This window comes from Protopterus annectens, chromosome 4.part0 (assembly GCF_019279795.1).
Source record: "Protopterus annectens isolate FY-2018-M chromosome 4.part0, PAN1.0, whole genome shotgun sequence".
NCBI lineage: Eukaryota > Metazoa > Chordata > Ceratodontiformes > Protopteridae > Protopterus > Protopterus annectens.
In genome coordinates, this window is record NC_056733.1 from 1,384,442,382 (window position 1) to 1,384,466,191 (window position 23,810).

The 23,810-nt window shown below is 42.2% G+C and overlaps 1 protein-coding gene across 2 annotated transcripts in view; it reads left to right on the plus strand.

The window, feature by feature from the left end:
* Positions 1 to 23,810, plus strand: part of LOC122799866 (core histone macro-H2A.1) — a 1,011,703-nt gene that overhangs the window by 313,841 nt on the left and 674,052 nt on the right. For both annotated transcript variants that reach the window (XM_044069220.1, XM_044069221.1), the window contains exon 4: positions 578 to 778. In XM_044069220.1, coding sequence (XP_043925155.1) covers positions 578 to 778 — 201 coding nt within the window. The remainder of the gene's footprint in view (positions 1 to 577; positions 779 to 23,810) is intronic.

Consider the following 23,810-nt stretch of genomic DNA (forward strand, 5'->3'; position numbering starts at 1 on the left):
TCAGATGGCCTTCAGTTAGAAAGTCTTACTTGATTAATTAGAAAACAGTATTATGGGAGACCTCAGCATCTGTTGTCCCCTGAGTTTGTTCACGATTATCTGAATCCTTTATGTAAGGCATTGTGTGTGTGTGTGTGTGTGTGTGTGTGTGTGTGTGTGTGTGTGTGTGTGTGTGTGTGTGTGTGTGTGTGTGTGTGTGTGCGCGCGCGTGTGGGTGTGTGGGAGTGTTGTGGGTGTAAATTTAGTTTGTTAAGTTACTTGCATCTCACTGATTTTTTATTTGGTTCTTTGTTTTTTTGATGTTTTTTGGAGGTGGTGATTTGTTTATATTCAGAGATCTGCCTTTCTGTGAACTGACCTATGGCCATTACATATTCTTTTTTATGTTCTGGCACTGGATAGGAGTGTAGGAAACTTAAATGTATTAGCAGAATTTTTTAATGCTCCATTTAAAAAAAACATGTCAGTGTTTTGGATGTTTCAGTACATTGCTAGTATGCTCACGATACAGTTGTGTTGAAGTCCCTGACTCCTCAGAATGTGGTCTTCTGAAAAGCTATTTTATTTTTTCATTTAGCTTCTAAAAGGTGTCACTATAGCTAGTGGTGGTGTTTTGCCAAACATTCATCCTGAACTACTGTCCAAAAAGCGGGGTTCGAAAGGAAAACTTGAAGCTATCATTACTCCAACTACAGCCCCGAGAATTAAGGGACCTTCAGGGCCTAAAAAGTCTACACTCAGAAAACCAGGACTGAAAAAAGGAATTAGGAGACCTAAGGTAGGTCAGATTTGGAAAACAAACTAGATCCTTTATTCACTTTAAATCTGTTTTATGATGATTTTTTTAACTGGGCTGTTATGTACAGTTACATTTGTTGGCAGTTAACTGAAATCTGCAGATTTTTCTGTTGACCTGGAGAAGCATGTGCAAAGAAGCAACAACCCTTCTCGTACACATACTCATTAAATCTATGGTTAGTGTTTAACTGCTGCAGTGTATTTGAATTATAAATATGACTAGCAAAAAATAGATGTCAGTTTTCTGTCTAGATCTGTAGACTAGTTAGATGTTCTTCGTGTTTTACTGTTGCAGTCATTACATTTGGGTAATCTGCTGGCAGGTTGCCCTCAGTTGGCCTGATTAACAAAGTCTTGGGTCCTGCGTCGGTTGCTGTCCCTTCTTCCATGACTTCAGGTCATCAGGGGTATAAAACATGCAGCCGACGCCATTACATCAGTCTTTCTTGCCGCGTGGTGCCCGAAGCAGAAGCAGTTCGCAAGTGCCGGTTGGCCGACTCCTGAAATTTTCATTTTCGAGTTTCAGAACCAAAGTCTTCAACTAAAAGCTAAGTACCCCATTGGGGAAACTTTTTCTTGCTCCTTACCGATGTCAGTAAAAGTTAATAATTGTATTACTTGTGGGAAGCAAATACCTCATAAGGATTTTCATTTGTACTGTATTCCTTGCCTAGGCCCTGACCACGACGTACCTTTCTGTCGGTTTTGTGCTTTATTTAATCAGTGCACTATCCGTCGTCGGTATATTTTTGCTTCTAAATATTTTGGTTCTCGGTTTAATTATCCAGAAATAACGTTGGTTAGCCATCCGACTACCAGAATACCGAAAAATGCAAAGAAAAAGACAGAGACAGGCCGTTGAGGTCCAAAACTGCCAACAATGCTTCTCCTAAGCCAATCGCCAGTTCGCCGGTACTCAGTGAGGCATTTTCGCAGTCCCTGATACCCGCTATTTCTGATTCGCAGGCCTCTACTGAGACCCATTCGGAGTCCGGTATCCCGCGAGATGCTTCACCTATGGAACCCGCGGATGTCTCTACCTTGGATGGGTCCGGAGCCGCTGTGCAGGCACTGGCTTCTGAGGGTGTATTCAGGCCTATAGACTTGCATATTAAACCGACTCCACCTTCAATACTAAGGCCTAAACCTTGATCTGTGTCTAAAAAACCAACGCCCAGGCCACATGTTCTGGCCCCTATGCCTAAAAAACAAATGATCAAAATGGCTGAAAATTTCATTACTCTAATCAGGGGTAGTCAACCCCCCCCCCCCCCTTCTAAGAGGCCTAGTGCTGAACTTGACTATGAATCTTCTGAACAGGACTCTTTTCTTCTGACTCTTCTAATGACCTGGATTTGTCCATACCTACTTATGAGGACTCTGATGCAGAGGATTCCATTCCCTCTGCTTCTCCCCCTGAGGATTTTTCTTTTGGGGAAACTTTACATACCTTAAGGGAGCATTTCCATTGGGAAAGTCAGGAGTTTTCTGAATCCAAAAAGAGGCTTAGGGATTTCCTTTTTCTTCCCCAGCATAGGCCTTTGGATATACCTCCTGTTCTAGACATTGTTGATGATGTGTTTTTGGAATCCAGTATGGCCCTTGATTCCCTGCCTCCGGCCCCAATAAATCAAACAGATATTACAGGGTTCCTGAGTTCCACAAATTCCTTTTCAAAAATCCTGTTGCGGACCCTGAAACCATTTCTCAGGGGCCCAAGGGCATTAAGGCTTCTACTGCTAAAAATCCTACCCCTTCTGATAGAGACTCCAGGGCGCTGGATAGATGGGGTAAAAAGGTTTATACTTCTGCAACCTTGGCAATCAGGGCTTTAAACTGTCAATTCCATATGCTAAAATAACAGCATATCATGGGACTGCTTAAACAGAAAATGATGTGGATTTTTGACTGTGTGGAAAATAAGGATTTGCAGGATTTGTTACATTCAGCTGAACAAGTTGGAAAGCATACTTTGCAATGTGGTTTTGATTCTTTGGAGGCCTCTTGCAGGGCTGCTGTTACTGGGTCTGTGCTTAGAAGGCATGCTTGGCTTAAGGAGCAATCTCTGCCTGATCATCTTAAAGCAAAGCTGTTGGATGCTCCTTTGCAGCAGGACCGTCTGTTTGGCAATAAGGCTGAAGAAGTTCTAAAAAAGATGGAAGATAAAGCTAAATCTATGCAAACTGTGAAAGATTTCTTAGAAGTACAACCTCCAAGATTTAGTAGGCACTGGCCTACTAAAAACCAGTTCTTTCCAGCTCCTTCCAGAGTCACTCCAGCCAAACCCATACATTCCAAAAGCACCAGGTTTCAGTTCCAAGGGACTTTCAGAACTAAGCAATGGGGTGATTCCACTTCCAAATCTGGAAATAACAAGACACCACCCTATGGTAAACAGTCTCAATGACTTTCCTTTAAAATTACCAAGCACTTACCTCTTAGCCGCCCCTCTGGAGGGAAAACTGGCTCTTCATGCAAAAAAACTGGCAACTTATAACCCAGGACAAATGGGTTTTAAATATAGTGTCCCAGGGATACAGATTTCATTTCCACACGTTGCCAGCTCCAAACGGGTGGCCAGACGTGCCCCCAAATCAGTGGGAAGATTCTCAGAAACAAGTTCTTTCCCTCCTAAACATGGGGGCTATTCAACTAGTACCAGAAGAGGAAAAGGGGCAAGGTTTCTATTTCAGACTATTCCTGGTACCTAGAAAAGACAAATCATGGCGTCCAATTCTGGACCTCTCTACTCTAAACACCTTTCTGGACATTCCAAAATTCAAGATGCTGACTCTTCACCAGTTACTTCCTATGCTAGGCAAGGATGCCTGGTTGGCAACTCTAGATTTAAAAAAGGCGTACCTGCATACCCCAATCAGGGAATCTTGCAGAAGATACCTACGTTTCAAAGCAGGCTACTTGCATTATCAGTTCTCTGCACTGCCCTTTGGCTTGTCTACTGCGCCCAGGGTATTCACAAAGTGCCTGGCTCCAGTAATTGCATTTAGCAGGCAAAGAAATATTCAAATATATCCATACCTGGACGATTGTCTAATTCAGGCAGAAAGCCAGGCCATTCTTCTAAAACATCTGGCGTTTGTAAAAAGGGTTCTAAATTGTCTAGGGTACACCATAAATGAAAAGAAATCACAACTGGTACCCTCTCAAAAAATTACATTCGTGGGTGCAAGCTTGAATACAACTGCCCAGATGGCTTTCCTTATGCCAGAAAAGCAAATTCATTTGGTGACTTACTTCAAATAGGCGGCCACAGAAACCCTGTTATCTGCAAGACAAATACTGCAAACCTTGGGGTTCATGGCCTCCTGCATTCTTCTAATTCCATATGCAAGACTGTACTTAAAAGGTTTATGGAATCAACATTGTCACAGCCTGGAAACAATGATTCTTATCATACCTTGCCTGCACCTAGAGTTCCTATGGTGAGCAGAGGCCTGCCACCAAAACAAGGGACTGCCATTCATACCATCCCCTGCCGCCCAAACCCTAACTACAGACGCATCAGACTATGCATGGGGGGCTCATCTGGCAGGGACGTGCATTCAGGGCAAATGGAGCCCAAATCAAATGCACCTTCATATCAATCAAAAAGAAATGCTAGCTGTACAGAATGCTCTGACAGCCTTCAAGGACTACCTTCATCCAGGACAACTGATGGTAAAGACGGACAACACCACGGTTATGTGGTACATAAACAAGCAGGGGGGGTACATATTCCTACCCCCTCTGCAGATTAGCTATGGCATTGTGGAACATGGCCTTGAGCTACCAAGTACAACAACAAGCTCAATTCCTGCCAGGAAAACTGAATATTCTGGCAGACGAACTAAGCAGAAATCTCATGGACCCACACGAATGGAAACTGGAACCACAGATTTTCAACATGCTGACACGCAAATGGGGAAGCCCAGACATAGATCTTTTTGCCTCAGCCCAGAACTTCCAGTTGGACAAATTTTGCACAAGAACTCCTCACAAAAAAGCCTGGAAAGTGGATGCTCTGTCCTTTAGCTGGAAAAACCTATCAGTCTATGCCTTTCCCCCTCTGCCTCTGCTCTCCAATGTTCTACTAAAAGTCAAACAGGACAAACCAAAAATGATTTTGATTGCTCCAGACTGGCCTCACCAGCATTGGTATCCACTCCTGCGCAGTGTGCCACAAATTTCTCCATGGCACCTGCCTCAGACACCTTCCTTACTGTCTCAGCAGGAGAACCAAATTCTGCACCCTCAGCTCCAAACATTGAATCTTGCAGCTTGGCTAATCATTTAAATTCCCCCTTAGCATCCCTCAGCAAACCCGTGATGGATGTCATTTTGGAGGAGAGAAGACCCAGTACTAGAAAATCTTATGCTGACAAATGGAAAAGATTCTGTGGCTGGAATCAATCTGAAGGGATGAGCACAGCAACTCCCAATTTACCTCAGATTTTGCAATACTTAATTGAGATGCTTCACAAGGGCCTGTCTTTTTCTTCCAAAAAAATCCATGCCTCTTCCATTTCAGCTCATTACAACACAGAACCCCCCCCTCTTCTCTCATCCTCTGCTAAAGCAGTATCTCAGAGGGGCCAAAAACTTGAGACCGGCCAGGAGAGCTCCATCTCCTGCCTGGGACCTTAACTTTGTATTGGAGGAACTCACTCTACCTCCTTTCGAGGCAGCTGCTACTGCAGACTTAAAATTTCTTTCTTGGAAAACAGCCTTCCTTTTAGCAATCACTTCAGCTAGAAGGATATCTGAATTACAGGCCCTTATGGCAGTGGAGCCTTTTATCATCTTTCATGCAGACAAGGTGTCACTCAGGACCAATCCATCCTTCATGCCCAAGGTGGTATCCAGTGTGGCTCTTAATCAGTCTATTCATTTGCCAACTTTCTTTCCCAATCCACAGAACAAGGAGGAGCGGATTCTGCATTCATTGGATGTACACAGACAACTTAGATTCTACTTGGACAGGACTAAATCTCGAAGAAAATCTGAACAACAGCTGGTAGCGTTTGCTGCAGGGGCAGAGGGGAAGGCTATTTCAAAGCAAACCATTTCTAAATTGATAATCCACTGTACTCATTTCTGCTATATCACCATGGCAAACCTATCCCCAGGGGATCAGATCTCATTCCACCAGGGCTGCATGTACTTCTACAGCCTTTCTCAGAGGTGTTCCTACCAGGGATATTCTAGACGCTGCTACCTGGAGTTCAGTTCATACTTTCACCAAGCATTATCACTTACCAATTTTCTCTAAATCCAGAGCTGGCTTTGCCACTGCTGTTTTGCAGGGCCTTATAGCTGTTCCTAATGCTGTATAAATCCATCCTCCCAACCATAGCTTTGGGAATCTACCCAAATGTAATGACTGCAACAGTGAAACACGAAGAACATAGTACAGCTGTGTACACTTACCATAAATGTAGATGTTCGAGTGTATTCATTGTTGCAGTCCTGGTTACCCTCCCTCCAGCCCCCTGTTTTTTCTCTTACTAAACCTTTACTTTCTTTTACTATGCTTAAAAGCATTTTTGGTGTTTCTGCTTTTGTTTGGAGGTATATATTTTTGTGTTTTTAATTTCTTATATATTATGCTCCCCATTTGGGGGGCACCTGACATCTGGGGCAAGAAAAACTGATGTAATGGCGTCGGCTGCATGTTTTATACCCCTGACAACCTGACGTCATGGAAGAAGGGATAGCAACCGACACAGGACCCAAGACTTTGTTGATCAGGCCGACTCAGGGCAACCTGCCAGCAGATTACCCAAATGTAATGACTGCAACAGTGCATACACGCGAACATCTACATTTATGGTAAGTGTACACAACTGTACTTTATCACTAGGAGCTGCAAGGTTGTGCCCCATGCTGTGGCCAACTGCAGGCCTTCCATCGGTATATAAAAGTCTGTAACTCACACCATCCTCACCATTTTTGCTTTTTGCAAGTGAAATAGAGAGTCATATGCAGTGCTTCCCCAATTCATTGGTTGCCTTCCTGGTTCTTGATTTATTTATTTATCATTTGTTTACCAGGATAGTTTGACTGAACAGCTAGTGTCTGTTTTCAGCGGAGTCCTGGGGAGAAAAGCTCCACACAGTTACAGAATAAGGATTAATACATACGGTTGCAGAGTAAAGAGTAATATACATGGTGGAATTAAAGGTTACAAAGTGTGAAGTGTAACAACATATAAGGAAGTATGCTGCAGATAGGTTAACAAAAAGAATTATAAAGTTGTGCTACAAATATAACTTGGGTAGAGCGCAGTATCAGTATTTCCCAGAAGTATCAGTTAACTTCTTACTGTAGGGGGAGGCTTCAGAGAGGACCTTTGCAGCTACATAGGTGGTTGGTGAAGAGGTGTGATTTGTGGAAGCTTTTGAAGGTGGGTGTGCATTGTTGTAGCCTGAGGTCAGGAGGCAGAGTATTCCATGTTTTGGCGACTTTGTTTGGGAATAGAGATTCACCAGAGCTGTTTTTGATTTGAAAAGAAGTTACATGACATTAGATCTGCTTGGAGGCTGCTATCTTCCTTTCTGACAGGGCAAACTCAGTCTGTGCATGCTGAAGCCAGTGGGTAAAATCTCTCCCAGGGTAGTTTTGCATTTCCCCCTAATCATGATCCATTGCACACTTCTCCATCAACAGATTCTGAATTGCTAAGAAAACAAAGCAAAAAAAAAAAAAAAAAAACAGGCAAAGAAAGACTGTAAGGAAGGGTCCTGACCAAACCTCATATGAAATGGGTTTGGAGGGGATTGCCCTAAACAACCCACCTGGAGAGCATGTATAGATTTAGTACACCTGTCTGGTATTTAGGAGCACTTCTAGTTCTGTAGAGACACCTCCCCTAATAATAGGACTCAAACAAAGGATTCCCAACCACTTATTGAAACAGGAAGCTCACTTTATGCATGGATTTCAAGTGGATGGCTGGTTCTTGCTGCATGTGGAAGAGTTGGTGAACTTTCATATTGGAGAACCCCTTCCAGAAACAAAGCCCCAAAACACTTTGAAGCTCTATTGAGGAAAAATACCCCACCATCCAAGATGTCTTTCAGCCATGTAAACCCAGTTTGGTTCCAAACAGGAAGTCATTGAGAAGACACAACAAGTAGGGATGAATGCATATCTCTCTGAAAGTGTCATCCATCCAGTTGAGACATTATAACCCATAAAATGAGACAAAACATACTGTGTTTTTACCTCTACTTCTGGCCTGTGGACGTTTATGCCTCGAGTCTCGGTAGACAAACTGAGTTTTTACTTACTTGCTGTTTTTGTTGCTACAGTTTGTCCTTTAATCGTTGGTTTGGTGTTGTTCTTTGCTGATAAAACAGACTGTATTATGCCGCTATCAAGTTAAGATATAAACAGGATTGGACCCTCAGCCACTGGATTTATAAGGTTCTAGAATCAAGGCATACAGAGTATCCCTGGAGATATCTAAGACTTTGATCAGCTGATCCCTGTAACCTGCAGGATTGTAACTTGACAGGGATTTTCCTCAGAAAACATTGCAATGTTTAACTGCAAGATGGACCACAATATAAATAAGAAAGAGAGCACAGCTCACCAGTCAAAGCATGGCTGTACCTAGTCAGTTAGGGGAGTGAAGAAGATCCCAACACTATCTGGTACATCAGTGCCCAAAGACACAGAGCTGTCTCTAAGGTGTCTGCCAGCGAAAGACCAGTACTTACTCATGCAAGACAGCGAAGGTGGGAAGCAACCCTCATGGTGTACCACTGGACCAGGAAACCATCAAGGGATCTGGTATGTCTGAGAGACAAGCTGTGAAGGATCTGAATACCCTAGCAAGAGTTCCGTAAGAAAATTAAGGGCAAGGGAGCTGTTCAAGCAGGGGTCTGTCAACACTGAACTTGGACTTAGCATAAGGCAAGCAAGAAGCTATAGGGAACATCAGCTCTAAGTCCAAAACCAGACCATATAAGGACAGCCAAGATAGCAATCCATGTATAATGTACTACAAATAAAAAACCGAGTTCAAAGGAAGGTGCTGGCAGTACTAATAAACAGGAACAAAGCACCAGATGAAACAACGAAGATGCAAACAATTTATTGGGCTAATACAGAACTCCAAAAGCAACAGCAAATCCAATACGCAGTGTAACACACTTCAAACGTTTCGTCACTCCTTCATCAGACAATGCATAAAACACACATTTTTACCCATAAGTCCATTATTTAAATACAATTACTGTTTCAAATTCACCAATCATCAAGCTGAATTAATTAGTCATATCTTATATTAAACCACATAAAAAAGTGCATAAAAAAGTACAAAACAGGTTATTGAAAATGATGATGATACATGTCATATCTTAATAAAATAAATATATATATATATAATAGAATGCTTTAATAAATATTAGTTTATACATTTATAATAGATCAATAAATAAACATAAATATAATACCTAAAATCCATTTAAAATGTATTTGAAATATATTTAAAAATATGTTATAAAACAATACCACACTCTACTGGTACAAAATGGTATTGCACTACTATCCTTGTATTCATGCATGATTTGTAATGAATGTTATACTATGTTATAATTTAGCTGCTCTTAGTTTTAAAACTGGTGCCAGAGACACCATATCATTGATACCCGGATGTTTATTTGATTCCAAAGTTATTTGCCAATACAATTCTCTGTATTCTAGTAGTGTTTCCCACATGCCCCCTCTAGGGTCAATAGGCACAACCTCCACTACAAAAAATTCAAAACTTGATTCTTTACAAACTAATGTATGTTTATACAGAGAATTGTTGGTACAAGATGTTCTAATATCATATAAATGTTCATAAATCCTTTGTTTAATCATCCTTTCACTTTTTCCAACATAAAATGCATATTGAAGTGCAACATAGAAAAGTTAATAAAATAGACAGGGATACACATGAGTACAAAACTATGATACAATACCCTAAACCAAAATTTTGGGGTAGAAAGGTGAATTTTAATTTTTTTAAAACTAAGAGCAGCTAAATTATAACATAGTATAACATTCATTACAAATCATGCATGAATACAAGGATAGTAGTGCAATACCATTTTGTACCAGTAGAGTGTGGTATTGTTTTATAACATATTTTTAAATATATTTCAAATACATTTTAAATGGATTTTAGGTATTATATTTATGTTTATTTATTGATCTATTATAAATGTATAAACTAATATTTATTAAAGCATTCTATTATATATATATATATTTATTTTATTAAGATATGACATGTATCATCATCATTTTCAATAACCTGTTTTGTACTTTTTTATGCACTTTTTTATGTGGTTTAATATAAGATATGACTAATTAATTCAGCTTGATGATTGGTGAATTTGAAACAGTAATTGTATTTAAATAATGGACTTATGGGTAAAAATGTGTGTTTTATGCATTGTCTGATGAAGGAGTGACGAAACGTTTGAAGTGTGTTACACTGCGTATTGGATTTGCTGTTGCTTTTGGAGTTCTGTATTAGCCCAATAAATTGTTTGCATCTTCGTTGTTTCATCTGGTGCTTTGTTCCTGTTTATTAGTACTACAAATAACTCTTGAAGGGCTAATAAACTGAACCTAAAATGACAGTCCATGAATGGATGCAAACATAATACAGTGAGAACTACCCAAAAGCTTGCCTGGCAAAGGCCTAATATACCAACCATAAATCCTCAGTAGCATCCCTTAGAACAACACAGGAACAGTTCCATTTTCTAAATGTAGGAAGCTGGTAGGTATCATATATCAATGGCTACTAGACACAAGGTTACGTAATAGAAAGAATATGGCTATAGGGCAGTATGACAGCTGTTCCTCACTGCAGAGAAAAACTGAATGCAACCTTCAGAATGGATTGGCAACCTTGGATGTCTTTGTTTGAGTGTTCCATAAGATGGCACCCAATTGCCTTGTTAGCTGTCCTTATTCTAGCCAAAGAAAAAAGCAACTTTATAAACAGTCATGGAGATCACTGTTGATGGGAGAAGGAAAAGAAGACAGAATGAATCTGACACTAAAACAAACCTGCGTCCAGACACCTGAGCTGAAAGGTAGACCAAACCATTCACATCTCAAAATGATTCTGCTTCAGAACACAGGGATGATGAGTGAAGAGGTAGTGAAGATGGAAGACTGAAGCCTCGAGGTATGTGCATATCTGCTTAGAAACTTCAGTCTGTATTGCAGCCAAGCAGAATCCTTGGCTAACTTCCTTGGAAGGTGTGATATCTCCTTGGGAAATTGTCTAGCCTAAGGTCATGATAGGCCATTTGGAACTGGTAAAAAGGCATCAGTAGCAATGAAAACTTAATGGCCATTCAAGGCCAGTAATTTATATACTGGAGAGGGCAGCACACATGACGATATTAAAAGAGCCATATCCAGGAATCACTAGCCCTTGTCCATGCACACAGTGGAGGTGAAGTTACCCCCAAAGTGATAGTCTGTTTAACAAACAGCTATCTGGGAGATCTTTGTGGCCCAGAGGAGTGTATAGGCCTCAACACATAAGAAAGCTGGAATGGGTCCTGAATTTTATACTAAAGGAATTGCTGGTTGTTATGATATGGCGCATGCTGACAGATTAGATTCAAATTGTTCACAATTGCATACTTGTTTTGTGAATATATGATTATAGTCTTCAGATGTTTAAAAAAATGACTCAGCCAGCACATCAGATGTTAATGTATTAGGCAATTCATAATCTACTTAAAACAATAACTGTTTGGTGGAAATTCATCAGTAAAATAGTAACCCTTAAAATAAATTATTTTAATATTAGAATTGCTACATTATGAATGCACTTAATTTGAGCATAAAACAGGTTTAACATAATTAACAACTTTTGATAAAAATTGACTGGAGATGAAGTTTATGATCCTCAGTACACTTAGATGCAGACTGTACAATAATCTTTTCGGACTTGTGTCCACTATTACCAATACATTGAGACACTGAATCTTCAAATGTATGCTGATGGGAACAAATATAAAAATGGAATTGACAGTAAAATGTAAGCATGAGAGAATACCCCTATTGAATCATTTTGTCATCTAAGCCAGGGTAGGGATTAACACCAAATCTGCTGGTCCAAGGTAGCTGCATATGAAGGCTATCAGCTGACGCAACACCCCTAAGCATGCTAAGCCAATATGTGCCACTAAAGATAGGATTAAAAAATCACCCTGTATACATTTTCTGAAGGGTAAAGACAGGCACCCAGTCTCTCAAAGGAGTGAGTTCAGTCACCTAGATTGAACCTGGTCTGGAGGTTAAGATAGATTGGAGTTGGCTAACTGGCTATAGACTTTCAGAGGAGAAATGCAGCCTCCTGAAGCTCTGGCGCCGATTGTCCTCAGATCAGCTACATGGTTATGATGTACTTATCTGGGCACATAATTAGGCAAGAAGATATGCCTCGCAAATAGGCTCAGACTGTGTTGGAGCGGTAGAACACAGCTATGGTCATCACATACATGCTCACATGGATGCCAGCTAAGTTTTCAAGGTCACAATCAACCAAACAAGATGAAAACTCTATCAGTGTTGAGAAGAGACTATGTTCTCAAATACCCGAGAACCAGCCTACAATGATTGTTAGGGTATTTCCTAGAATCACCAAGTCTATCCAGGGAGGAAGTGGGAGCCTTAAAGAAAAGACAGAGTCTCTTTCTGACATGAGCAGATGTAGTTCCCCAAGGTCAAAGACATCTTACGTAGAGGATTGGAAAAAATATTTCAACATAATCCAGTTCACTAGTGTGGAAAGAGCATCAGAAGAGTAAAATGCCCCAGTACATGACTGTGAAGCTTCTCCAAGACCAAAGAGAGGAACATTTGTCTGGAGTTGTGACATTTGAAAGGGTGTGTTCTCCTGGTCTACTGTAATAAGATATCTAATAGAAAAGCAGGAAGTGTCCTCCTTAAAGTAAAACAAGAGCATCTTTATCTGCTGTGCAACACTGGTGACTACAGCTAGTTTGTTGTCTGAGGCAGAACAGGCTGCTAACACTTGAAACTTTGGCACAAGCCCAGCTGTTGCAGGGGAATCTGTTATTAAGATGAATTCATGCCTTAAGGGTGCTGTACTAATGATGGTTCCAAAAGACTTGTTGCAGAAACCAGTACTAGACCCAGCTCTTGTCTAGTATTGCAAACCTCAGTCTGTCTGGTAGACCTTGGGCCTAATTGGGAAATGATAGGACATTTAAAAATATGAGATGCGGAATGAAATGGGTGAACTGGTACCAAGCAACTAGATGCCATCAGAGCCAATGCTGTGTTCCGGAGAAGAAGGAATGTACTCCATTGATGGCTGGCCTCAAAGTAGAATAACCCAAAGCCTCTGGCACCTACTTTGGACTATAAGGTGGAGAACTGGTCGCAAAAGGTCCAGCTGCTTGTCAGGTAATGGAAAGAGGGGAGGGATTGAAGCCGCCTGCATATTTTATCCCTGGAAAGCAGAACTGGCCATCTCTATCAAGCCTAAATCTGAAAAAGAAGGAAAATGTCCCTGAGCTAGAGAAGATGCAAGCAGAAATTCAAATAAGCTCTCAAAAATTCAAAGAAGCTCTCATTCACTACAGGATGTTGGAAGGAGTCTGTTGATAAACTGGAACACCTATAGAAAGAGGTTAAACATATTGTAGAAAGTTAACCAGAGAGGTGGAAGGCCCAGCAATGTTAAAGAAAAAAATCAAAAGAAAGATCAGGAACATGTAAATGCAGGTAAACAATATAGGGTAGCTTATCTGCATACAGTTCTACATGCAGCAAAATAAACATACATCAAATTTGAGGGTGGGTAAAGACTACTTGGTAGCACATAACTACCAGAAAGCATTACTTTGACTCTGAATAGTATGTGAAGGAAATAGGTTATATTTATTTGTTGCTTTTTATTTGATTAGGAGACAAAACACTATGTGTATATACATTGTTCTGTAAATCACATTATAACATTTAATGTCCTTCCATGATCACTCTTGCATTATTATTAACTGAAGGAATAGCATGCGAGGATCCAAATATGTCCAGCCAACATATCAAAGCCTAGGCACCCTCCCCTTGGACCGCAGCTCCAATATATGTCCTCAGCCCTGTGGAGCTTGAGGTAGATAAGGGATGTATGGACGAGAAGTTTCTCAGAACTTTCTTGTCACCAGCCAAGTACTGAACTGTCGCTTCAGTCTGTCAGCTGTATAATTTGTGCTTCTTCCTCAGCCACTGAGCAGACAAATTTCCTCATGGGGACCTTCCACTTTTTTGTATTTTGTATTTAGTAAGTTTTGTACATGTCATTGAATAGAGGGAAATGAGATTGTGGGAGGCAGATTCATCACAGAGATCACCATACTGTTTGTCTGGATGCTGAACACATTTGTAGAGATTGTTCTATCAGGGGTTTGTGCCTAATACTGCTTATGTCTTTTATTGTTGTTTGCCCTATTTGAAAATTTATTTGGAAAAGTCAAGAATTCAAATGTCCTTGCCCAAAGTAAGGTGGCGTCTGAGTTCTTGACTGCTGATGTCTCTTCAATGTTGAAAAAGAAGTTGAAGAAACTTAGGTAGATGCTTCTGCTGCTGAGTCAAACCTAGACATTTTGCTGAGATCCCAGACTGCCTAGCTGCTGCTGCAGCTTCTTGTATCACGACCTTCTCTGAGGCCAATATGGTGCAGTAATCTCTCATGGCCGTCATGTCTAAATATTTGTCTGGTCCGGCTGAAAAGGGGGAACCGCAGATTGTAGTTTCAGAAGGACCAGATGGCATACCTCATATCTTAGCCATCATGTCTGACCAGTCATCTGCTCCAGCTGAGAAAGGGGAACCACTGGTTATAGTTTCATGGGGACTAGAAGTCATACCTCAAATCTATATTATGGAAGAAGTTCCCGGTTCCTTGATTGAAGTAATTCAGGGTCATACCCTCCTTGTTTGGTTTGGGCAGACATAGCACATAAGAAGAGGCAGAAAAACTCATCATACATTTACTCCTCAGTCTACCAGGGAATGATCAGGAAAGGCAGGATTTTACCCAATGCCTTAACAAGACTGTTATGTCTATAAAGCCACCTTCTTTCTTTCTTTCTTTCATTCTTTCTTTCTTTCTTTCTTTTTTCTTTCTTTCATTCATTCTTTCTTTCTTTCCTGCTCCCACTGTTTCTGCGCTCTCTTCTTCATCTTCTTCATCTTTTTCATCTTCTTCAACTTCATCTTCTTTGTCTTCATCATCGTCTTCATCTTCTTCTTTGTCTTCTTCTTCCCTCAAAAGGCAAATGAAGGAATCAGAGGGAAAAGATGAGTCAGATTCTGATGGAGATGATTCCTTGGCTTACATTCTCAAATTCATTCTCCTGTGACCTATGCTTTGGGTGATGAAGATACTTTATTTCTAGATTCCCTTTTAGAGGCACTCACTTTTGGAGACACCATTATCCAGATGATGCAGCATTTTCAGTGGGAAGGTTCTTAGTCATTTGACATGCTGTGCTGGAAATGGGTTGCTTAAGTCTTTGGCCATTTCTTCCATTTTTAGAAGCTTTGCTGCATACATTTTCTCACTACTTCCCTTAATCCTGAGTCACAGCTACCTCCTACTAAGAAACCTGACAGGTTCTACAATGAGCCAGACTCTGTTAAATTCTTGTATGAGAACTATACCTCTAATCCATCTGTGATTACTCTTTTCACTGAAACAGTTTTTAAGCTCTTTTCATCTTCTAATGTTTTACTTATGGCTAAAGACAACAGTGTCATTGGTAGATATGGAAATAAACATTATACTTTTGACACTTTAGCTTTTAAAGCTATTAATTACTAGACTTATATGGCCAGGTTCCTTTTGTCTATTTTGGTTAACCTGGGTATGGTGCTGTCAGATTTTGATGACTCAGAAGCTGTGTCTTCTGCATTATCTCTTTTAACTTGGCTTCTCAAGTTGCTAGGCACTCCATTTGAAGTGCAGTTATGATGCTGCATAAACCTCTTCCAGGGCTGCTATGAGTGATTCAGTTCTTTGTAGGTTTTCTAGGTTAGACTTCAGCCTTTGCCTGAGGATGTCAAAGCTAAGCTGCTTAACTCTCCTTCGGATAGGCAGCATCTTTTCTGGTTTTGCAGCTGCAGCGCTTTCCATGACCTCACAGGAGAAGGGTAAGGTCATGTAGGACCTTAAACAAATCTTTCTTTGTATTGTTCCTACATTTCAGAAAAAATATCCTTCCATGGCTGATCCTTTTCTTTGTAAGGATCTAAAGTCTTCTCAAAAGTAAAAGAGACCGCCTAGAAGACAGTTTAGGACTAATCTCAGCAGAGTACCAAGGATTCAAAATCTCCCTTTCCAGAAAAAGCAACTTCATTATGACTGTCTTTCTTGTCTTCTCAACCCATCCCACTTTGGCCTTTCCCAGTTTCTTTTTTCTCAGGAACTTTCATTTTCCCCTGCCAGTTTGGCAATCATTAATTTCAGACAAGTAGGTTCTATATGTCAGGAGGGTTACAAAATATCTTGGAGTAATTCCCTCATCCCTCGGGGTTTCTACAGCCTCCCCAAATCAAGATTCATCTTATTCTACATCTTCAAAACCTTCACATTCAGTAGGCAGTAGAACTGGTCCCTCCACACTTAGAGAAAACAAGATTTTACTCATGAATGTTTCTGTTTAAAAGACGTTAGGACACTTGGTGGCCTATTTTGGATTTTATTTTCCCTTAACACCTTTCTCAGAGTCTCATGTTTAAAGATATTGATTTATCAGTCCTTAATTCCAATGATTCTTCCACAAGTTTTCTTGGTAACACTGGATTTAAAGTATACCTATCTTCATATTCTCAGGGGATCATAGGATCATAGGAGATAACTAGACTAATGGCCCTGGGACCCTTAGAAGCCTAGTAAAGAATTTATCCCCAGAAAAGATACCTCAGTCAGCACCCGTCACCCCTGTCAATGAGGGATACAGGCGGAACCTCTGGGACAAATTTGTTGTTTCCCATCCACTCATCAAGCTTGCTCTTGAAGAGGGCCAGCGAGGTACTCTGTTTGACATGTATGGGAAGTCTGTTCCAGAGATGGGGCAGCCTCTGGGAGACAAACCTGTTTCTCCAACAGGTTTTGTTGATGTCACATATTAGATTTAGGCCTTCTGAGCAGGTAATGCGTGAGGAGTTAGACTTACGGATCTGGAGTATTTCTAGTAGGGCATATTACCTTGTAGGTGAGATACAGATCACCTCTGAGGAATCTTTACGATACGAAGTAGAGTGATACTGATTTGAGCCTGTGCATATAGGATAGGTGTTGGAGGCCATGGATGGTCTTTGTGAGGTATTTCTGTGGCCTTTCCAGTTGGTGTAGGTGTTTGGTGAGGTACACACCAAATGGGGCATTATACTCAATTATTGGCCTAATGAGGGAGGAGTACAGAGAGGTAAGTAACCTTCTTTTTTCTGGATGCAATCCCTTTACTTATGAGATGGACCAAGTAAAAAGCTTTTCTGACCACTGCTGCTACATGATGGTCGAATGTGAGATTGTTGTCAACCTGAGTACCCAGGTCTTTCACCAGAGGTTGTGTGCTTAGGGGGTTGCTGTGGATGTGTAATCAGTAGGGCCTGTGTTTTTGCCAAATGGTATGATAACACATTTTTTTGCATTTAACTTAAGGCCATGACTTTGACACCAGTCATTTGTTGCTATGAGACCCTCTTGCAGTATGTTAACATCATTTGGGGAGTCAATGACAGCACCCAACTTACAGTCATCTGCAGACTTGATCAGCCACAGGCCTTTTGTCTTTGCCTGGACCTCTGAGAAGTAGATGCCAAGCAGTAGGGGTCCCAGGACAGATCCCTGGGGAACACCACTAGTGACAGGTCTGCTGTTGGAGGTGGAGGTTCCTGTTTTGACCTTGTGGGTCCTATCGGTAAGCCAGTTGGCCACCAACCTGATGAGATAGGGATTTACATCAAGTTGTGTTAGCTTTTCGATGATGCCCAAGTGGGGGATTGTGTCAAAGGCCTTGGCCAAGTCAAGGTAGGCTGTATGTGCTGGCTTTCCCTCATCCAGGGCCTTGGTGACAGTCTCAAAGAAGTCAACCAAGTTCAACAGGCAAGATCTGCCCTTGATGAATTAGAACTGGGTGGAGTCAAGTGCTTGGAGATTGCCTGTGTCCTTGTTTTTGAGATCCATAATAATATGCTCCATGGCTTTACAGAGCAGACTTGTCAAGCTGATGGGGTGATAGTTTCCAGGGTCAGTAGTGGCACCACCTTTGTGCAAGGGGATGACAATGGCAGATGTTCTTCGTGTTTCACTGTTGCAGTCATCAACCAGTACTGCAACAGTGAATACACTCGAACAGCTACATTTATGGTAAGTGTACACAACTGTACGTTCTCCACTCTGCTGGAATGAAGCATCTACTTAGGCTGTGCTTGAATAGAGTGCACAGTGATGAAGCTAGTTGTTGCTGGAGATGGTGCAGAATACAGCCTTGGATACAATCAGGTCCCATGGAAGCTGTATTCTTTGCCTTGGATATGGCCTTTAACACTTGATCTATGGAGATGTGAGGCACAGGACACATATCGGGGATTTCGAATTGTGCTTTGGGGTGGGTGGGGGGTGAAGTTTCCTCTGAACCTATCTGCTAGCAGGTTGGCTATGTCAACAGGATCAGTGTAAGTGTTACCGTTGCGTACTAATTCAGAACAAACCTGGGCTTTGCCATGGAGATTCCTGACATAATTGAAGAAGGCTTTGTGGTTTCTCTTTCTTTTGGAAGCTAGTTTCAATTTGTAATTGACTTTGGAGGTTTTCATTAGTGATCTAATTTGCTTGTCGAGGCTGAGGAGGGAGTTTTTCCAATTTGGAATCTGTTCCTTTTTACCCTTGGGCAACAGTTTTTCCTTTTGTTGTAAACCCTGTTGATAAAGGATGTCCAGCAGCCAGGTTTGTGTTTCCTTGAGGAGCAGGTTTTAGTTCTGTTGGGTATGGCTGAGTCCATGCAGTTGTACAGGTGCTTATATACTGCAGTGGCATACTGTTCAGCATAGTTGTTTGCATCCTGTGAGGGAGGGGCGGCGGTGTGAAGCAACTGATACCCTCTCTTAGGAGGTTCTAGTCAGCTTTTGAGACGTTTTTTAGCCTGGTTATGGCTGGGGTGGGTGGGGAGTTGGGCAGGATAGAAACTTCGAATGAGACAGACCGATGATCTGATCTCACCAGGGAAGAACATACTATCGGAGTGGTGCAGCAGTTGCCAGTGTTCGTGGGAACCAAGTCCAGAATGTTATCTCCCTTTGTGGGTGATGAAATGAGCTGGTTTAGTGTGTTAGAATTGCTGAAGTCAAGGAATCGTTGTATGAGTGCATTAGTACAGGAATAGTTCACCCAGTCTATGGTGGGTTAGTTGAAGTCACCAAGGATCGGGGTGTTAGAGGGTACCTTGATTAAGTCAAGTGGGTCCGGATAGGAGGAGTGGATGTCCTGAGTCATGGATGGGGGTCTATAGCTAGCTATAACTTGGATGGGTGTCTTGCCAGTTGTCAGTTGCACCTGGAGTAATGCAAGTGCATCATGCTGGCAAACCAGTCTGGAGGTGTGCCTGTCCTTACTGAAGATAGAGACTCCACCACCCTTAGTCTTCCCGACCTCATTTTTGGATAGGAATGTGTGGAATGAGGTATAGCCTGGTAAGGCAGGGGTGCTCTCTGCACTCCTGAACCAAGTTTCCATCCACAGTACAGGAAATTCTTACAGTTTTGTATCCCTTCATATCACTTTCAGTTTTCTGCATTACCCTTTCATCTTTCTACTACCCTAAGGGTATTCACAAAGTGTTTAACTACTGTCATTACCTTCTTCAGACTTCAAGCATTTCAGATATTTCTTATCTAGACAATTTTCTCATTCAGATTGCTACCCAAGAGCTTCTTCTGAATTATTTGAAGACTGTTATGGATCTTCTGGGCAATTTGGGATTCACTCTGAACCTAAAGAAGTCTTGCTTGATACCATCTCAGGACAACACATTGTCAATGAAAGCCTTTATTCCAGTCAACAAGGTTCTTTTCCTGTTCAGTTACTTTCAGAACGTTCTTCCCTTGGATGTAACCTCTGCAAGGGACATTGTCAGAGCTCTAGGATTCATGACATTGATTATTCTTATGATACCTTTTACCAGTAGTATCTGAACTCAGTTTGGACTCAGCATTGTCCAGTAACCTTCCATATTCCTCTCTTGCCCTTCATCAAGAAGGAACTTGTATGGCAGATCAATCAGATGTCACTCATTCCATGACTGGCCTTTCTGGTTCCTTCCTCTTGCTTGGATTTGTTCGCAGATGTTTAAGATCTTGCCTGAGGTGCTTATTCCAAGGACATCAGTGTTCAAATGTATAGTCTCTGAAGAAAAGAAAGAATGACATCAACAGAGAGGAAATGAAGGCTCTTATTTCAGTTCTTCAATACCTCATTTATTTCTGGACTCTAGGTCTTTTGGATCTTTATAGACAATACCACAGTTATGTGGTATATCAGCATGGAGAGAGCACCACATCTTATCATTTCTGCAGGCTGGCTTTAATAGCTTGGGAGATAATCATGCAACACAAGATCTTTCTCCAGACTCTGTACATACCTTTGGGGAAGATCACAGTAGCACCCTTTTTGAGCAGATTGAGGGTAGACCACAATGAATGGATGCTAAACATGGAGGTCTTTCTGGACATTGTCCATTGGTGGGGTACTCTTCAGATAGAGCCACAACAGACAGCTCCGGCTGGTTTTCTTTTTTCGAGACTCCCACTCCATCAAGTTTGTAGAATGGATGCCATGACCTTTTCTTTGAAAAGGAGGCTTCTTTATGCTTTTTCTTTACTTCGTTTGATTTCCAAGAGTCATTCTGAGATCAAAAAAGACAAACCAAAATGTTTTTTGGTGACTCCTTTTTGGTCCAGGCATCATTAGATCTGATATTGTTAATCTTCATTCAGTCATTACTCATGGGTATCGGTTCCGAGCTCGGAACTTAGCCGGCCATTTCCCAAGCTCGCATCAGCTTCAAACTCTCGAGCTAAACTCTTACCCACAATCCCTCTCTCCCTGTTACCTCAGATTCCGTTTGCCGCGTTGCCATCTGGTCGTGTCAAGCTACTTCTCTTGAGCTAAGTACAGTCAATTGTTTAATTGCTTTACAAATTACTTTTCTGTCAGAAAAGTTGATATTTTATTGTCTCTTACCCTATCGCATCTAGCATTCATAAATTTCTCAGGTTTTCTGTCATTTACTTACTACTTTTACCGAGAAGTATTTTCTCTTTACCATCGTTGGTAACCTTTTCCCTTTTCTCTCTCATACCTTCGGGTACTCTCTTGTACCATTGTTGGTACTTTTCTATTAATTAATATGGCAGATAAAAAGGTAGTCCGGGTTTTAAGTGGTGTTCTGATTGTGGACACAAACTGCCTACTTCTGATGCACACTCTTTGTGTGTTTATTATTTGGGAGCTTCCCATTTATCTGCTGAACTACCCTGTACTATTTGTGAGAACTTTTCTAATAGAACTTTGTTAGAAAGGAAAAACAAGCTGATACTGAAGGGACTTCTAAAGTCTCCCTTTTCAGAGGCTATTTCTGGGTCGGAGGTCTCAACTCCTCCTAAAGCCCATAAGAAAATGGATTTTTCTACTAAGGCCAAATCCTTGCCTTTGTCCCTGGCTGGGGACTCTCACCAACTAAAACTTAAAAAGGCAAAAATTTCGGCTCCGGAGCTCTCTCAGTCAGCCCCAGTGCTTTCAGTGCCTAGACCTTCAGCACCGAGGCCTTCGGCTCTGTCCTCTCCTGCAGCCTTCTATATATCGGCACCAAGGGGCTCTTCAGTTCAGACCATTACCACTGTATCGGCACCGACCGTTCATTCGGCGCAGACCTTGACCATGTCGGCTCCGAGATCTTCCTCGGAACCGAGGCCTTTATTGTTGACTCCAGTTTTGTCGGTTCCAGCTTCGGCACCGATTCCCACCACTTCGGCACCAACAACCACTTCGGCACCGATCCCTGTGTCGGTGCAGACAATGACCTCGGCACCGATGACTTCTTCGGTGCAGACAACAGTATTCCAGTCTTTCTCGGCACCGTTGTCCTCGGTGCGGTTAGATGAGATGGGCACCAAGTCTGCCTTTTTTATGAACAGGCCGTTTTTCCTTCAGTCTCTGTGAGGTCCACTAGAAGCCTTTCTGAACATGATGTGTTGCGTCTTGTGGAACAGGCATTCTTGGCCAGAGGTATTCCATCCCTCAGGAACTATCCTTCCTTGGGAGGTGATCACCCATCTCCAAAGACACCTTCTTATTCTCCTCCTTCATTGCCTTTGAAGTCTATGGATATAGTACAGTCTTCCCCTTCTGCAGTTTCCTTTATAGATCTCACTAAGGAACCGCAGTTGCCTTTGTGGCAGGAAAGATTTGCTATGACCCAGGATGTCAGCTGTGACACACATAGCTTGCTGCTCCACAGCCATCCAGGGACTCCGGGTCGGCAGGCTGAGCCACTTAGGGGAGGAGTGCCCCCTGTCCTGGAGGAGTCCCTCACCAAAGACACAGATTTCGATGAGGGGGAAGGATCCCCTCAGTCACCCTCTGAGGTATCCTTTGGCCATATCCTCGAAATCCTGAAACCGAGAGGTGACTGGCAGTCCTCTAATCCGATCCCTGAGGAATCTGTGTTCCTGCAGGCCTTTCGCGCCCGGCTCCCTACTCCTGGGTTACTCCACCTGCCGATGAACTTGTCAGGTTCATCATGCAGCGTGCTTGGAAGGCCCCTGATACCGTCGAAGCTGTTCCCCAGAGGCCAGATAAGATCTTGTCCCCTCCTGCTTCGGATCCCCATTGGTCCAAAGGTCTTCCTGTGGATGCTTTGGTGGTGGCAGCCGCAACAAAAAAGGACCTGGCAGAAGAAGAAAGCCAGATTGTCCATCTGCCTAACAGAGAGTCCCGGGCCCTGGACAGAATAGGGAAGAGCACCTTTGCTTCAGCGACCTTTGCTATCAGGTCCCTGAATTATATGGCACATTTTACCAGGCTTCAAAAGGATCTGGTTTCTGAGCTCTCTGAAACCTTGGCTGGTGCCATGTCTGATGAGGTCTGTGACAAAGTGGCCTGTCAGCTGGCCACCATTGAGTCTATATCTAACTCCTCTATGCGACTGATATCTCACGCATCAGAAGGAGCAGCTAGAGCAGCGGGTTCAGCTGTGGTCTTGAAACAACATGCCTGGATGCCCTTGTGCAACTTCGCGGAACCTTTTAAGTCTTCTTTTCTTAATACCCCCATTGAGCCCTCCTCGTTGTTTGGGCCCAAAGTTAAAAGCACACTGGCCAGATGTGAACAGGACGGTAAGGCCTTTCTGCCGTAGGTGTCTGTTATTCTTCCCTTCAACGTGCTTTCTCCTGAAACCAAAAGGGAGGGAAGATATGATTCAAGAAATCTCCGGGTCCTTTCCGTGACACACAGGCCGAGTTCTCCCCCAGAGGCAGAGGGGGAAACTCACAGGGAAGACGCTCCTTGCGAGGCAGAGGGGGACCACGTAACCAGGGTTCCAGGGATTCTTTCCCTGGTCAATCCTACCAGCGCTCCTAAAGAGCGGCCCAACTCCTTTCCTCTGGAGGTGGTTGGGGGACGTTTCTCCTTGTACCCTTCTGCCTGGCTAACCATCACCACTGATTCTTGGGTACAAAGGATCATAACCAGAGGTTATCATATCCCCTTAGATCTTTGTCCCCTCTCTTCAAAAAATCTTCCCGACGTTCCACCCAGTCAAAGGGAAGAAGCAGCACTAGAGATAGAAAAGCTGCTAAGAAAAAGAGTCATCCAAATAGTCCCTCCAGGCCAGATAGGATCCGTATTCTACCCAAGACTATTTTTGGTGCCAAAGAAAACTGGGGACTGGAGACCAATTTTG